This window comes from Hetaerina americana, unplaced genomic scaffold (genome assembly GCF_022747635.1).
Source record: "Hetaerina americana unplaced genomic scaffold, ioHetAmer1.1.p SCAF_7, whole genome shotgun sequence".
In the NCBI taxonomy this organism is placed as follows: Eukaryota; Metazoa; Arthropoda; class Insecta; order Odonata; family Calopterygidae; genus Hetaerina; species Hetaerina americana.
Window position 1 is genome coordinate 73,803,358 of NW_027287316.1, and position 18,697 is coordinate 73,822,054.

At 38.5% G+C, this 18,697-nt stretch overlaps 1 protein-coding gene across 3 annotated transcripts in view; it reads right to left on the minus strand.

Annotated features, from left to right (window-relative positions):
- The window catches only part of LOC139696368 (solute carrier family 23 member 1), a 145,375-nt gene that overhangs the window by 13,728 nt on the left and 112,950 nt on the right, over window positions 1-18,697 (minus strand). For all 3 annotated transcript variants that reach the window (XM_071595114.1, XM_071595115.1, XM_071595113.1), the window contains 2 exons: window positions 17,867-17,993; window positions 1,158-1,275 (listed from right to left, as the gene is read on the minus strand). In XM_071595114.1, the coding sequence (XP_071451215.1) occupies window positions 1,158-1,275; window positions 17,867-17,993 (245 nt within the window). The remainder of the gene's footprint in view (window positions 1-1,157; window positions 1,276-17,866; window positions 17,994-18,697) is intronic.

Here is an 18,697-nt window from a genome sequence, read left to right on the forward strand (position 1 = left end):
TCATAATTTTTTTATAAATTAAAAGAATATAATTTTTTACGTTTTGGTTTCTAAGTATTTTAATGAAATGAGCCGACTCTCCCGATTTCAGGTGAGAAAAAGGGATTTACCTCTTTCTTGACTCTTGGGAAACACATTGAAGATGAATATAGCAATTTCTTTAAGAGAATCATTACGTGTTGCTTTTGTTAATGAAATACATAGAAGATAATCATCTTTGGGCTACTGCGCTCAGAAACACAAGTGGATGTTGTAATAATAACATTAAAAGAGTGAATGCTTTTTGGCTTCTCGCCATTTTGATGATACCTTTATTAAAAAGAATATTTGAAATGTTCTTGCTGCGATGAAAACTAAATAAAAGCGATAGCTAATTCTACTTCTAAAAGATTTGTACTTATAATTACGCTCTTTGGGAATGTATTAATATAATTTTTTTTATATCGACGCTAAACTTAAAAGTCAACCCAATTTTGAGGAGGAAAACTGTATCTCGGGTAGTTTTTTTATAACAGAGAGCCCTGAAAGTTAAAGGGACTAACCGGAGGTATCTGATAACCTTAATTTAAGTCTCAAATACCAGGACTGGCTGACTTAGTAATATTCTGATGCATGACATAAGCAAAATTTTTGATTTTCATCATGCTTACAGATTTGCCAAGGTCCTTCATCTGTTCTGTCGTTGGCAATCGTGATGATATTCTGAAATATCCGAAATAACTTGAGCTCACCGCAGTTGCCGACATACACCGAATATAAAAAGCAATCGCAAAGCAGCGATATAAATCTGAAATTGTGTCATACTCGTACGTATTCTAATTTGATTCCGATGTGAACCTTGTTACCTTTCATGTAACTATAACAAGAATCGGAACTGGGTTACTTGTGCTTTAATTTTTAGGTGAGACGATAGTTTGATATACACAAGCGTTCTTCGTCAAACTTTGAGACAATATCAATGTATTATTGATCTTTTGAAATTAGGAAATAATTAGTTGTCCTTAGAATAAACATTGTAAATGTCGTATTTTATCCAGTTGTGTTGAAAAATTTCGAAGTTTGCATGGGTTGCTTTATGATGAATACAATGTTATGATTAAATGTTTCTCCTAACGTCCTCTTTTTCTGTTTATTAATGGATCTCCTTGTTTACTTACCGGAAATATTTGAAATAATGGGTAGTAGGACCGTGTTTTATTGTCTTTCTCGAAATTCGGAAGAGGCAGATGAATGTTTCTCATGTACAGCGACAAAACCGTGATAATCACAATTGTTCTGTGAAAGGAAACGGAATAAGATTAGTTGAAAGGAAAGGGGTTTAAAACTTTTTCGATTGACGCATCCTTTAACCAAAAAACAACATAGCGTCTTTTCAGGTGCCTTTATGTGCAAAAAATAATATGGCAATCTTAAAAAATAAAATAATTTGAGAAATATACTGTATATAATTATTATGGATAATAAAATCAACTAATAAAACAAACTATAATTATAATAAAAATGAGTCACAGAGAAACAAAGACTCAGGCATCACGCCTGAAAAGTAGGACTGCAATAAAGTAAAAATCTTAAAGAAATAATGGAAAATATAAGAAAGGAAAGGTAAAATGGTCGGAAAGAAAAATGAACGAGGAAGTGCTAGGCAGGAGAAAGTGGGTAGCAGAGCATTCTGATGACAATGGAATGTTGAAGACCGGGGAGAATGCTAGGCAAACGATGAAGGGATCAGGATAAGACAAGCATGTTGGACGGAATGAAGGGAGATAAAAAATATAAAGGAATTAAAAAAAAGGATTAATGGTCCATAGTGTAGGTTGTCAGGTTGTACCTTGTTAGATGAGGCTAAGAAATGTAACTGTGTTCGGCCTGTGTCCATTCGAAATATTCCTAAATTATATACTACCCACTAGTAGAAAAATAGAAGTTATAACGAATGAGTAAATAATCAACATTTCTATTTTTCTCCATTTTAATGTTTTTCTATTTAGACGCTTGGCGTCTTGGATTTATAAAGGAGTCACGATGAACATAGAAGAAGATACGGGCTTGTTGACATCTTCATTTAATAAGTTATCGATGTCCTAAGATTACCTTAGTTTTTCACAATCGAATGGGAATAGTGAAAATACACTTCAGATTTTGAAGGATCGATCATATTAAGGCATGATATTTAAAAAAATAAATCAAATGATAGAAAAATTAACACATTTAGCATGAATGTTTTATTAAATTCGTTTGATGAATGCAATATTAGCGAACATTCTTTTTAGCGTTTGAAGAATGTTTTGTCTTCTTCATGCTCAGTCATGTAGGAATATTGAAATTTTTTAATCAGTCAATGTGATCTTACATAATGTAAATAATGTAATATTAAAACGAAATATAATGTACGAGTAACTACGCATGTATAATCTGTAAAATGAATGAGGGTAGTAGATACTCAGAACAACTTAATCGGAATTTGTGGTTAAATTCCTTCATTGCCCATCCTTTTTCAAGTTATTTAACCGAAGTGATTTTATTCATTTTATGATACCATCTGGAACATTGCAGACTAGTGATCATTGTTCTGGTCTAGGCTCCAGAAAAGCGTCTTTATATTTAGTAACCAGGCCTGGATGCTTCTCCCGCACCTGTGTTCTTACATGTATAAATATGTTTCTTCCTTAGATATTTTACTTCATAATCCCGCTTTTTATACGGACCATTTAGAATCCCCGAGGGGGTTGACTTGTCAAGAAACCGATTCCATTTTCTCAAACGAAAAATGTGAACCACGCCTCAACTAATTACATTGAAGAAGGTCTCTCAAACCACTCGCCGTAGTATGAGGTCAGCCCTTGTCCGACTACGAACGGCGACCACGAATCACGAAGTAGATTCCACCCCTACACTCTGGTAAGGGATCGCCATTTCCTTCGTGGCGATTACTATCTGACTATCCATGGTATATTTCGTGGCTGAACCGTTGGCATACTCTATCTAAGGCGGGCCAACATTTTATGAGATAATCCTTTAAATTCTACCAATCAGTAGGTGTTTCACTTCTCTTACGTCGATGTAGAGTAATCTTGTAATCCTTTTTGTAATGTTTTGAATCTGCTGCAAAACTACGAAGTAGGGTTACGCTCTTAATGCTATAAATGGGTTTCTAAAATTTATTGAATACATCTACGTATCTTATGTTGCGGTTTATCGAAAACTACTTTCATTTTTTTCCCGAGGGTGTTGTAATGTGTGGACACTCGCGGCAGTAGAGCACGAGAACCGATCGCATCTGAATGGAGGATTCAACGACCTCGACTCAAAAGATAAGAATGGGTCATCTTTCGAGCACTAAATGGACCCGTTCCTGCGCATGTGCTTGAATCCAAATTTGATTACGTTTCGTGAGTCAAATTCTCACACTCAATATGAACTGGACTTCAACTCTTTTTACCACTCATTATCTCATTCAAGTGATTGATTGAAACCACTCCGGACATTGACCGCGTGTATAATGCGTGTATTATTGTTACTTAGCGTTATCTGTTGGTCAAGGAAGGTTTTTTTGTCGTTCAATTTTGCTCTCCAAATTTGACTGCTCGAAGGGTTTTTGATGGTACAATTCTTTTATAAAACTTGGTATTATTATTTCTTTCCATCCTCTCCTTCCTTTTTGAATGCTTTTCAAAAATGTCAGTCATGAAGTTTTAAACATCTTATAATGAACAATAACCAATAAAAGTTCATTTCCTCCATTTGTGTAAATTTTGAAACATCGTTTCTTCTAAGATGCCGTGATCCCCATCTCTTAACCCTTTGAATCTGATGAGCCCAGAAGCATGGCTTTCTTTTTTTTGCGGGTATTGAAGAAGAGATAATTTAATTTCTCCATCAAACAGTTTACTTGTCTGGTAACAATGACTGAGTGAAGAAGTATGCCGTCCGTTGGAGATTATTTGGTTGTGCTATGCTTGGTGCCATTGTGAGCGTGTTTTCCCCCTACACTACCCCTTCCGTTTAATTGTACTATAATCCAAAGCCTTTACTTTAACCTTTGCATAGTCATTACCACTTCGTGTGCCGCATTATTTTTTACTCGTCCCGTTGAGTTGCCTCTTGCCAAAGACTGATTCATGTGTCCTTTCTTCCATCGAACGATACGCAATCATAACAAATCGACCCAGAACACTGGAATATTTTTCATTTAAAAGCGAAATTTAATGAGTTCATTCAAACTCTACGTGTGTCTGTGTGTGTGTGTATGTATATATATATATATATATATATATATATATATATATATATATATATATATGAATGTGGGTCGCGGTAGTCCAGAGCGTTGGACTACCAGAGGGCCCGGGTTCCATTCGCGGGCAAGCCTCTCTGGGCACAGCTCCACCCCAAGCTGTGATTTTTCGGCTACCAGATCATCCTGGGAAAGGCACCGGCCCCCCTACTACCCTGATGTTTGAATTTGACACGCCGTATAGGGCTTAGTACTGGGTGAACTCTATCATCACCTACCAAACCGACCTTCGGGTTGATTACTGTATATGTATAAATGTATACTGTAAATTTATACTGTATATGGTATAAATACATGTATATGTATGTATGTATATACATGTGTGTGTGTGAGCTGATATTTATACCAAAATGGTTGGTGTTCTGACACCCCCCGCCACCCGTTCTAGCTGCAGCTTGCAGAATATTGCGCAGATGAAGATTTCTTCTCCCACATTCCTTTCCGTGGCCGTTTAAAAATCCTTTCCCGAGCCCGCAAATGAATATCCCAAATCCTCTCCCTTAGTTTGCGGGTGCCATATTAAAAAGAAAAGGGTTTCGTCCGCACCGTTCGTTAGTCACTAAATCCAAAATGTGCCCTCCTCAGCTCTCGGGCGCCGGCGTCGTTATTCTTGTGTTTTGCGTCGCCGCTGCGGATAATGTTTGGGGTGGGAAGAGGGGGGGGGCGAGTGAGGAGGAGGGGGAGGAGGTGACCCTCTTCGCGGTCCTCTTCTTCCGCCGAATCGTTGAAATTGCATTGCCGAATCCAACCCAAATGACTAGGCTTTTTTGCCATCGCCGCACTTGGTCCGTGTAAATTTTATGGCGCAAAAGGACCCAGGTCGTGGCGCGCTTTAAACCTGATGCAATGCGAAGTTTTTGGTCCTTATCAGCATTTTGAAGCTGTGCAATCATAAATTCCTGTCGCCATTTCAGTGTTTTCTCCAAAATTATGAAGAAAACTCATCTATTTTTTTCCGTAATCTGGTGAATACAGCCTCCTCGCAATAGAACTTGAGTCATAGGCTGCCTGTTATGTATTTATGCATTAATGGTTGTTGTCCTAACACCCTCCGCCACAAGCCCACGTGGCAGCCTTTGTGGCATTGTGGGAATGTGGTGTACGGATTTGAGCCGCATCTCGCTGCCTTGTATCTCTGCCCCGAAAAACATTTTGTCAGGGCACAAGAAATGTGTCCAGACGTTAATGTTTCGTCGCCATAGATGTTGAATTAAATAACAGGAAACCTGCTTTAAATGTTATGCTATCAAAAAGATCAATTCCCACCCGAACGTCGACTGCATTGGGAACACCGAAATGGAATGTGTAGACTCAATTAAATACCTTGGCGTTAACACTCACTCACGATCGCTCCTGGGTGAAATATAAACGGGGAATATGTGGATAAGCTAACAAAAAAATGAGGATTTATTGGAATGGTATTGAGATATCATGTCAATAAAATGAGAGAGATTAAGCGTAGAACAGATAAAATTAAGGGGCCATTTTTACCACAAATGATAAAGGATCAGAAAAACGCTGTTCGACCGCGGTTAAGGGAAAAGTATTCGGCTCAAAATTAGTCTGGTGTGTATTCACCCCCTACCACAGACCCTATCGGTGGCTTGCAAGGTACTATGTTATAATAATAATATTAATAACGTAGAGTAAGAAGGAAGTTAAATATGTTTTCTCTGTTACACGTGGAAGCAGAATCACACAAGAAATATCTAATTTCGGTTTTCCGTCAAATTTAAATGATATGAATTATTTTGCCCTCATCTTAGTTTAATTTTAGCATACGGAAATGCTTGAAAACATTTTCAGTGTGTCTAAAGAATGGAGAGAGTAAGACTAATTAAGATCACTTAGATAACATTTCGTTTATCTTTTGTTACGTGCTTGGGTGAGTACCAAAGAATTTTATCCTGTTGAAAACTGCACAAATAAAAAGACGGAAGATAAAAATAATTTTTTTGAGCTCCTATTAAAAAAATAACAGATATGGAAAAAGGAATATTTCATTGCGAATATATATTTATTCAGCCAAATGAAACACTGGTTCAGTTTCCCATTCCGTATTGCAAGAGGGAAATGAGATTTTCTTTGTAAAAAGTACAGTTTTGAAATGAATTATCCAAAAAAATGTTTTGACTTTATACCCAGGTATGATTTATGTTTGTCAGACGTTGTGAATTGAAATGTAGTTTATAGTCGGGAATATATTTCGACATAAAATTCAGACTACGAAAGCTTATTCTCTTATCTATAATAAAAAATTGGGAATCCGTATTCAAAATTATCCTGACTCACCCAAATGCTCTCTTCTCACGAAATGGCGTTGCTTTGAAATTATCTGGAGTGGAAGCAAGCGTCGAGGGAAAATTGAAAATTGCGAAAAATATTTAAATGATCACGTTATTTGCGTCGGAATCGACTGGCACCAGAATTTAAGAATTGAACCCCAGGAACGGCTTCTCGTAACCAGAGAAATCCACACCAGTGAACATGTGAATTTGATCGGTAAGTTTCCAGAAATTTATGAAGGAAGATAATGGTGTGTGTATAGATGGCTGCATGTATACGTATTCCTATCGGTATTGTTTGACTGCGAAATTTCCGCTGATTTACTGCTAGAGACTTCAAAATGGCCTGAAAGTGCGACAATGCTTCCGACTTTACCTGATGGAACTATTTCATTATTACCGGAGCTACACCTTCTGACGACAACTAAATGTTTTATTTGCACGACCTAGGTTTCTTTGCGGTGCTACATCGTTATGTTCAGGCGTATGAATTCTCGGTTTGTAGAAAGGGGATAGGAAGGAGACATCAGATACGAAACCTAATAGCTAAGCTTGTACTAATACTATAAGCGTGAGAGCGTAAAGGTTCCAGAGCGTGGCTATTATTTACATAGCTGAAGGTCAGCGCTCAACTCGCAGTCCGGAGAATATTTTGCTCTCAACTATTGAGTGCCAAAGTGCACAATGGCTCCCGAGAAGGATGGATGTTGAAGCATTTCAGACGAGCACTATGAAGTGTTCATATCATCGACGCCATAATCTATCCCTGACCTATCTCATTACCATGAAAGGATGATGGAATCATCTGAAAGCATTTTTATTCTTATTTATAGGGAGGACACCATGTTTACTTTCTATATGGTTCCCACTATTTCTTCGACGAGGATAGACGTTTTCACTCGAGCGTGTTATAAGTGGAGGAGACCTACGGAAAGGTTATTTGGGGCATTTAGGATAAGTGGGTAAATTTTTATTTTCGGTAATTTGGTAGAGGTAGGATTTTCAGGAGATGGGTGGAGAGAAACCCGGCGTGGACATTAGCCAGCTGTGACCGAAAGGCGCCAAAGGGGTCAGCAGTTTAACGTCTAATCGGTTTACTCACATTTCTCTCCACATAGCACTCACCCCAAGGAGGAATCGAGATACTACTGAAAAATTCTGCCACCTTCGGGATTCGAACCCGGTATACAGGTTCGAACCCTGTATTCTGTGAAATGGGAGAAAAAATGGTAAAGACCAGCCGGTTTTACGGTTTACAGTGTAACTAGGAAAGGACGCTCGCCAGTGTGGCCGATCCCTAGGCCGTGCAAGTGACACAAGTATAATTTACATAGTACCTTGCAAGCCATCGCTATGGTGTGTGGCAGGGGGTGATTATACATCTAAATAATTTGGACCTAAAATACTTGCCCTCCCACATGACGCGGTCGGACCACGTTATTCTGATTCCTTATCGTTCTTGGGAAAAATGGCATCTTAAAACTATCTGTTATGCACATAATCTCTCCAGTTTTTTGACATAATCTCTCCTACCGTAGTACGGCGGGGGTAATAATACATTTTCAACATCATAGATAAAAAGACATCCTTCCAATTTATTCAAGAGATTTAATCAGTAATTTATCCTTCCCTTCATGAGTGATACTCAATATAGCTTCTCTAATAACTTTGATATGCTACTCAGTTTGTCATAACGACGTTTTACGAATCTAGCTCCTCTACGATGCTCGCGATTTAATTCGAAAATCGATCCAACTCCATGAGGATCCCATATACTTAAAGCATATCTATCTAAATGAGGCCTAACCAGCGAGAGATAACATTACTCTTTAACATTTTCGTCACGTTTCCCCTCTACTATTCTAATAAACCATAATATTTTGCTTATCAAAGTGGAATCACAAAGTGTAGTTTTGGTAATGAGTCATTAAGAGGATGTCGGCAAGATGTTGGGTGAAACACGCCGTCGTCGCAAGTTGCCAAATGGGGAGGAATGTGGAAATCCTGATTTACCGGAACATTGGGAATATCTTCGCAAGAAAAAGGAGCATATCGGCAATACGTAGTGCCGTAGTCGCAGCAAACCGAAACCACACCAGGTGAAGTGACCGAAGTTTTGGACCCGGCTTGGCCTGCTCTTGCCTGAAACCGAACCCTTGTATTTAATCTATGAGTCTCATCTTTTTTTAAACAGACCTTGTACAGACCAGCCTGGTTTATTGTTTTAGGGGCCTGAGTCGTGGATCGATGATGTGTGAAATTTCGACTAATCAGCGGGTAACTGTCGTTGATTATCTCCAGCTATACTTAGTATATACTATATATGATTCCTTAATGATTCATTCTATGTGAAAGTTTTCGTAAATCAATATTTGAATTTCGCCAAATTGTGGAAGGAGTACAAGTAATATGCCTAACCGAAAGATTATCCCCATTATGAGGTCCAAATCCCAAACTTACTGAGTTTACCGGCCCGACTCTTCTGATTCAAACATGGCCCTCGTATCATGTGACCGCTTTGTTTTTGTCATTGCGGTTCGTGCGAGGGAAAAACGAGACGGAATCTCATTTGAGCAGGAATCGTATTTCAATAGAGTGATCTAATCTACAGTCACAGTGCCTTGTACGAATTGTTCACTCGTTCCAAGAAGGTGACTCCGAGCGTTCTACGCCGGTTGAAAAGCCTCAATCCACCATTACGAGAAAGCCTTGGAGGTTTGGACGCGCTCGCTCTACGTGTGTCCGGCCATCGACGCGTGCATTGCCCGGTGCTTCCGCGGAAAACCCGCCGCCAAATGGCGGGGGTAATTCATTTACTCGGGTCTGTGTGTAGACTCCCTCACCCATTCTCCTTCTCTCCCTCTTTCTCCTCCAGTGCAGGAAGGGATTACTCAGGCATTTTGGGAGTACTCTCTCTCCCTCCTCTTTCCCCCTCCACCCAATCTCCCCCCCTGGGAGGACTTCTGCCATCCAATTCCCTTCCCTTTCCTGGAACCGTCATCGATATCGAGAAATCGCCTTTCCCTCCCCCTCGACCTATTTCACCCGCACCCTCTGTCGTTGCGCAGCCACCCCCAAGGGGTGACCTACCGTTATCCCTGTCCGGCTAATCCCTCCCCTTTCTCCAATAAAGAGATTGGGAGGTGGAGAGGGACACGGGATCCATCCCCTTATAGTAGGGGGGGGAGGAGAGCTCGTGTTTTGTAAAAAAAAAGATGAGAAGTCTCAGTCAACTTGCATGCACGCATTTTACACTATTAACGGCCAAATTATCGTGTGCCAAGTGAGAATGTAACAATATTCTTTAATTATGCATTTTATGGAACAATTCTTGTGTTTCAATGATTCTTCACGAAAGGAAAGGTTTTTCAGGAAAAATTATCCCACTGATCTACGAAGGTCTTGTGATAATCACTGTCTAAATAGGCCAAAACATTTATTTAAACCCATTATCCCAAAATCTGCTGAAGGGCGTGTGGCAGGAGGTGTTAGAGCGCAGGTCTTTTATGCACAATATGAAATTATTCATGATTAATAGATAAATATTTGAACGTATACATTAACACGCGTACACTTACAAACTTGCATACCTATTTATACGAGCATGTACATATGACGTATACCACATATGATGGACGTGTTCGAGTGAAGCCTTGAATTTAAGCCTTTTTATTAATTCATTCAATGATTGATTGCGTTTGGTTTTGGTATACGGGTCGTGCAGGGAAAGAATGATGACGTGAAACTGTCAGTGGTGGAGTCTCTCTTGTTTCATTCTGGTAGTTCAATTTCTCACTGTAATAACCATAAAATTTCTCTCTGATGCCACTATAGTAAACTCGGGCCTCCAGCGTAACCGTTACTTATGCTATTTTCTCGTAGTAGCTCTTAACACAGTCTGCGGATTTTCTCTGAATCAGTTTGCCGGGTAAATTTAGTCTCAGTTATTTCCTCAGTTTCATAAGAAAATTTGAGGATCAAATAATTTCTTTAATTGTGTAAAGTTTATGTTTAAATTCGATTCCTTGATACGAATATCTGTATTAACTAAAATTCTGGGTTACGACGGGCATAATCACCCCAGTTGAGATTATGCTCAACTTCTATTAGGAGGGTTCCGGTATAAAATCAAGGTGACGTCCCCATCAAAAAATCTAAGAGGTGTGATCTATGTACCACATCTGGTACTCAAATTATTGGTACCGCAAGAGTTCCAGGGAGTTGAATTGATTCGTCTGCCATAAACGAGTGTAGTCCATAGGTAGGGGTTCATATTGCATATAAAACCTGAGTGAAGGAAAGAATGAAGATCAACTTTAAAACTTACGAAGGAATTACACAAATTTTAACAGGACACGGGGAGCTTAGATCATACCTCAAGAAAATAGGGAAAAAAGGAGGGGACGTGTGAATGCATGATGGAGGAGGACACGGTAATACACACAGAGTCCTTTATTGAGCAATTAATGCCGAAGAAAGACGCGAACTCGAAGCTATCCTTGAATATTTGCGTAATAACGTCCAACAAATTGGGAAATATCTGATCGAGGAACAGATTAGGAAAATAGTGGATAGGTTTATCAATGAAAGATAAAGTGGGCACGGAGAGAACGACGGAAAGGAAGGGCTATGCAACTCATATTTTGTATTCTGTAAAAAAATTGACGAAATTGTATTGGGCGTATAAAAATAAGGAACCCCGAAAAAAAATTGAAAAAATAAATTGCCCGATTCTAATCGAACGGACTAAATTATTATTATTATTATATCAAACCAGCCCTTGAGCAATTTACTGACATCAGACCGAGTAATGTTATAGTAAACAAATCAACGTTGGGTTAGGTTGAGCTTGAATTAAAATTGTATTGACTTACGATCGCACAGCCGACGTCGATTTGTGTAGTCACTTCGCGCCCTGTTGCACGTATGAATAACTGAAAGTTGTACCCATAAAAATGGCATGCTGGAGGACTATCGTGCCGCTTATATTTTGTATAATTCTCGATGATAATGCCTGCCCTGTTTCTTAAATCATCTCAAAATTCAAAGCCAATTGCGAGAATTCCACGGTATTTTCACGAATGATTGAAAGAGCAAAGGATGGTTGACGTAATTGAATTTTCATCTCGAGCGACTTTTTAAGTGGTAGGATCGACTTGAATGAAATATTCAATTTGATTTTTAATCGTTTTCTTTGGTAAACCAACCTTAATTTCGGATATCTAATCCTGTTTGGCGAGGTGGAAGAATTTTTCGTACCGGAAAAGGTTGAGAGGGGTTTGGGGAGCAGGCATAAATAATTAAAATTAAGAAAAAAACTAGAAGGTGACTTGGGCGCTTTGCCTGTACGCGTCGACGGGAGTGATTATGACGGGAAACGGGTCCGAGGAGTTCCGGGGTGGCGGCGGCGGCGGCCGGATCTGGGTCGTTCCCCCGGCTTTTCCTACGTACTCTCCCGACTCGTTCGGCGTTCTGCCTTCGACGCGAGCGCTTAGAGTTTCCATCTCGACCCGTTCGCTGATGAAGGATTTTAAGCTGTGGAAGCAGGCAGGCCGGGCTGGGAAATTTCCTTATCTCTTTTTTCGCCAAAGGACCGACGGGGTCCGGAAAAGCGCCACTCGGGAGTAAATCTAGGGGGATGAAGATATCGAGGGAGTAGAGCTTTTTATGAGGTTGAAGGATCTCTTTTGTTTTTACTCTCAGTGTTTAAAAAAAATACCTCTGTAATCAGTAAGTGTGAATTAATATTTTTTCAATATAACGGTTTTTCTAGTATCCAACTGTTAACATTTAATTCCATTCATGAAGGCAAGTTTTGGAAACCACTGTAATAAACGATTTGTTTGTAGCTTTCCATTAAACTGCATAGGTAGTCTTCAAAATTTCAAGTACGAAATCACCCCCTGCCACACATACTAACAGTGTTTTTCCGGAACCTTAAAAATATATTTTTTGTGTTATGGTATCAAGAGTGTACGAATATGCATTATGTGTCCTGTCCGCCCTTTCTGGAGCTCCTGCATTAAGTAGGGCGCATTCAAGTGCATGGTCTGATGATAAAGAGATCATTGTCGTTATTAATGAATTGCGTCATCTTCGCAAGTAATATGAGATTATAATCGTATGCACTTACTTGAAGTGAAATGTAAATATATGGTTTTTCCTGAAGAAGAAAAAAATATTTATATCAAGTTATGTCCTGTAAATATGAAATGCATCGCGGATAATAACCCACATTTAAAATTAATGTCACTGGTATTTTTCTTTCATTAATATCGTTAAAATTAGATCTTATTCATGCGTTATCATCATATATAACCAATATTTTTGTTGCTATCGCAATGGCAAAACTTAATCGACCGTTCTCCCACATTTAGTCGATAAATGCTCATATCACACGAAAATAAAATGAATTACGCAAAAGAAACGACATTTAAAATGAAACTTTAAAGAAATTGTTTTCGACTCAAAAAGTTTGTGCCGATTTTAATAAGGTAAAAATAATACTTTGCGTTTACACTCAAAAATATATTTATTCTTGGGTCAGGTATCGTCGTAGATTGAAATCAATGGGTTCTGATGATTTTACTCTGTAAAACAATTTTCTAATTTAATCACAAAAAATCTAGCTTTGTCGACGTCATTCTTGAGTTAACGGAAGTTATTGATTCTGGGAATATAGAATGCGATTAAAAAGTCGAGCGGAGAATTGGAATGATTACGACAAAAAAATTGGATTAGCAAATAACCGGCGAGATAAATATTTATTTATTTAATCCTCTCTGCTGCTAACGCGGTACGCGTCGTTGAGGATTTGAGGGACTCAGAAGGCATTTTGTACTGGATTGTATTTAAAAAAAACCACTCAAGAAAATCCATTTACCCGATGGAAAAAAAATTGAATATAAGGTTTTTTTCTTTAATCACAAACAATGCACAATACCCCTTTTCAACACAATGCTTCATGATTGCTTTTCTCCTTTCACATTGAATCAAGGGAACTGGATTCCGGCAAACAAAAAAATACTATAGATTTATTATTGAGCAGAGTGGGAACTTTTGTTCGTGAATTTCGATAAATATTATTTTCGCGGACGGCTGTTTGAGGCAATCTTATCGGAAGCATACCGACCCACCTCCCTCTATGTGGAGGAGAACACAGTAACGGGAAATAATCCTTCGCCGAAGGGAATGACGTAATACTGACCCATTGGATAATTGCAAATCGATTTTGACCGAGAGCATTTCGCGATAACAAGCGTGCCAGATCTAATTTTTCAAATTAGTTCAAACAAGAGCTTCGCCCACGAAAATAGTTGCGATCTGATCACGAATTCAGTCAATCGGAAAAGGGTTCCACCAACTTCGAGGTTCACTTGCTTTAGAGGTTATGTCACGTCATATGGCGGTGATTTCATTTTCCCGACGATTCATTTTCACGAGCCTGGCACACGCCAGTTGAAACGCAGGATTCGCGCAAATGTTTTGTTTCTCTTTGCGATGAAAATCTTATTTGAAATCCTCTCTTGCCCATAATCACTCAAAGGAAATATCCAGGCCGCAACAAAGGATGATGTAACAGATAAAAGACGCAAATAATCTATTTAAGAGACAGTTGTAAACGTCAGTAAATGTCTTAGGCAATTTTAACACTTTCCCAAAATGTAAATATGATTGTAAATAAATTACATATCTAACCTTGCTCTAGAATAGGGAAATATTTGATAACGACATATTCCAAAGCATTGCATCACTGTATTCTTGTATTGTTTACGTTATTCTATTACTGTATTGTTTTATTGTATTATTGTTCTCTGTTGTGCTGTTTTATTGCATATTTATTGTATTCGAATGAGATAATTTGCACCATAGTACGAATATGAATAATCACTGATTTAGTTATAATGAAAATTTATTGAATTATTTCAATTGGTAATTTTGCAACTTTCGGGGCTAAGTCAAAGGTACCCCAAACTCTGCACTCGATTCAGAGGAATGATTTTAAGGGAGGATACTGGGATGGGCTGGGAAGCAGACCTCCTTCTGCCATCACTCCACTCCAAGTTTTCTCTCTCTCTAATCGCTATTGAGGTAAATATATATGCCAAAAATATGCGGCGAAGCGAATCGAAAATTTTTTATTTTTTCTCAAGAGAATATTGGTGGAATGTGATGAGAAAGTGAAGGTTAATTGTTACTTCGTATGACTTCACTTGGAGTAGGTGAATCGTACTTGGGATCCTCATGAGGTAGGTTTATGCAAAGGACTAGATCGTGTGTATCGTATGGAAACGAGATTTGTTAAAAGAAACTACGACAGAGAGAGCACTCTGTGACTGAAATTTGAAAACGCTAAGGGTGGTGAAACTCTAAAATTGAAGCTTATTACTAATACTCATGTTGTATGATTCGTGATCGCAACTCCTTTTGCATTCACTAAACGCTTAGTTTGATACATTTTTTCAATAAAATCATAATCCAATAGCAATAATTAGTAATTAATAACAAATAGAAGTTTCAATGCAACAATTTCAGAGTGCAAGAATCATTCGCCTTGACTGGGATTCGAACCCAGATCCCTCAATAACCGGCCGAGTGCTTTAGCCAGTTAAGCTATCGAGGGGTTCTCTTAAATTCTGAAATTTTGGGGCTTTTTTAAAGGAACAAGATGTTGTGACAAAATACCGCACAACATCTTGTTCCTTTAAAAGCCCCAAAATTTCAGAGTTTAAGAGGACCCCTGGATAGCTTAACTGGCTATTTAGCTTGACCGGATATTTAGGGATCTGGGTTCGAATCCCAGTCAAGGCGAATGATTTTTGCACTTTGAAATTGTTGCATTGAAATGCACATTAGCGGATGACTCCGTTACTGTTACTTTAGAGTTACGCTGCGGCATCTCCCGTAGTTTCTTTGGAATTTGACAAATAGAAGTGTTTATCAATTTTAATCACGATATGTGCCACTTTCTATCATTTTTCCGCAGTTAATTGCGAGGGGAAATTGATGGATTAAAAAAAAGGGCTCTCTTCTAGAGGTTCTATCTCAAAAATAAGTAGAATGATTTTTTGCCACCAATGTGAATGGCTGGAGTGGGGTGATTTGTGATAGGATAGGTAATGGAAGATCTTGGGAAAGCAACGCGACCCACTAAAATTAACTGTGGGGATTTACAGTGTGCGGATTGCTGCTAGATTGAACCCCTGTTCGACTGTCACGTCACGAATTCACGATGCCACTCTCCATGGAGCAATCAAATGTGATAAAATTGTGTATTGAGCTTGGAAAATTGCGTTCGGAGACCATAATCATAGTTAAGGATGCTTATGGAGATGGATAAATATCCCAAGTGATGGTTTTCTGCTTGCACAGGATGTTCTGGGAGGGTAATGAGGAGGTTGACGATGAGGAATACCTTGGACATCCACCAGCAACACAGTGTGTTGAAAATGTGCAAAAAATGAGGAACATGCTCAATTCTGATTGACCCCCCAGTGTCAGGATGTTAGCAGAAGAGTGCAATATTCAGAAAATCACAGTGCATTACATTCTTACAGAAGATTCAACCATGAGAACGGTGTACCAAGATGGTTCACAAGGTGCTGTTGGAACACTGCTTGTGTGACAATCTTGCCTTGGACCTGCTGGCCACGGTGAAAGTGAGCCGAATTTTTAAAAATATATGGTTACTGGTGACGAGACATGGGTATTTGAGTACGATTCATGTATAACCCTTTTGAGTACCATTTTAGACCACTGGAATTTGTCAAAGAGGCCATGATGAGGTGCCTGGAAGAGGGTACTGTTGATTCTTAATAGGAAGTGTGCCGATGTACCGTGTGTCGATGCATAAGGGTGCTCTAATGAAGAATTTAAGCAATTTGTACTTTGATCGGTGATACATTTTTTCCCGTGATTTATTCTAATTATTTTTGGGACAGATCTTGTTAGAATGTTTTTGTCGTCAACCCACTTTGTTTTTTCTATTATTTGTTATGTTGAATTTGATACATTTATATTCAGCAGTCGTATTTTCTATGCGCTACCATTTCCGGGGAATACGTGGAAGGTTATACAATGCCTGAAATGTCGCATACTTTTTCTAAGAGATCTATCATTTGCTTATCAGAAAAAAAGATCATTTTTCAAATTTGCTTTTCAAACGCTCCAGGGCATAAGGTCGTTTCATGGCAGTTTAAGGTCACACCGTAACACTAACCACTTCATTGTTTCAAGCCAACCTTTGCTTTTAACGTCGGATTTGTTAAACCTGTTGTTTTACGTCGTAATTTATAACTATACAATGGTGGGATTTATAACTCCATCTTTCTGTCTTCTAATAAATTAAATATTTCTTTAAATTCTTAATTGAAAGACGAAGATTTATTTTCTACGACCAATATTTTCTGCCAGCTTGAATTAGACGAAATGATCTGTGGTAATTTTAATCCAACTAAACATTCCTTATGGAATTTAGGGATACTTTTTTGTCTTTAAGGTGCAGGATGTGCAGGTGATAATCGGAGAATGATTGTGCAGATTATGTTTGGAAGAATTTTGTGCCATATTTACTTCTTACTCCTCAGTCGCTACGAGGACTTCGACAGTCAATCTTAACACTTACAGGAATTGAGTGACAAAAGATTTTTGTTTCCGTGTTTAATTTTGCGGCCAATCAAGATATCTGTGTATTCTTTAATTTTACCTACATAATAGGCTGCAAAATACTTCTATGTTGTATGGCAGGGGGTGATTTACGCAAGGCATGTAACATCAAAGTAAATATGTTGCTAAATGTTTTGGTTATCAGTACATATGCTGAATAATTCAAATAATGTAATACTTTTAAAGACACCTAATAGGGTATCTAAATGTAAAATACGTCTCTAAGCATGCGAGGTGAGCTGCTAGTATCGAGAAGAACAATAGAAGAAGGGTTAGATGAAATAATGGCAACGTATGGTTTAGTTGTTATGAAATTTGTTTCCCCCAAAGCAGTTGTTTATAGTTATTCTCTTCACGTATCGTTTTTGGAAAAAATGATATTCCAAATCTGTCAGCTCTACGATTGATCTCTCTGATCTTATTCCCGTGGCGTATAGATATGTATTAGATTTATGCTTCTTCTACAAATGTCATACCAGAGGAGTGTGAATCGTTGCTTTAGGGTGACTTTTTTCAAATCCGTAATATTTTAGTTGAAACAATAGATAGGGTAAGTGACGGCGTTGGCATTGGTAGTCCTTTGGGGGGGAAGGTTGAAGGAAATGAGTGCGGTTGGCCTTACAAGATGGAGATACACCAGTTGCCGGAAGCCTCGTTTGCCGCCGCTTTGAAGAGCGCCAGTCCGATGAGGGTGACCGTGGGGGCGATCGTGAGAGGCGTGATGAACTTGAGAAGCAAACCGACGAGGCCTAGATGAGTGCAAAGAGAAAATTAGGAGTGAATTTCAATCTTAAAAAAATATGCAAGGAGTAAATTTACAGTTTTATAAATTCTCCATTTTCTTACAATTTATATGATATTGTGTTGAGCCCAGATATTCCCTTCTGCAGTGCGCAAGACATAATTATGTATTTTACTAGACGAGACGACGTTTTGATTTTACTCTCGAGTCCCACCTCACCTCAATTTATGGTCCTTATCTGTTGGAAATGCATGGCTGACAGTTTAATGTGCTCTTTAGGCGACCAGATTTAAGGCGAGATTTTTATTTTCAAGTGTTCTCTCTCTAGAAATATTAAGGTCACCTTCTGAGTGGCAGCGGGTAAGGGATAAGTACTATATGATGGGAAGGGCCCTCATATATTCGGGTTACAGGTAAGAGAGGTGCGTTTAGAGAACTGCATTATTAAAGAATGTGGGAGCATTGCATTACATTTTACCGGAGCGATTTCCAGTTTTCAGTTCTTCTAAGAAACCTAGCATCGACTCTTTTTTCGTAAATTTTAAAGAAATCAGCAGTCGAAATTGATGGAATGGCTCTGATTACACAAAATATTCGGCGAACCCATATAAATTCCCTGTATTTTTAAACAAACCTTATTTGTTCTTTCGACCTGGTAACCACTTTTTTTAGCGGTGAAAAAACGAATTAAAGTCAACTTGATGTTGAACC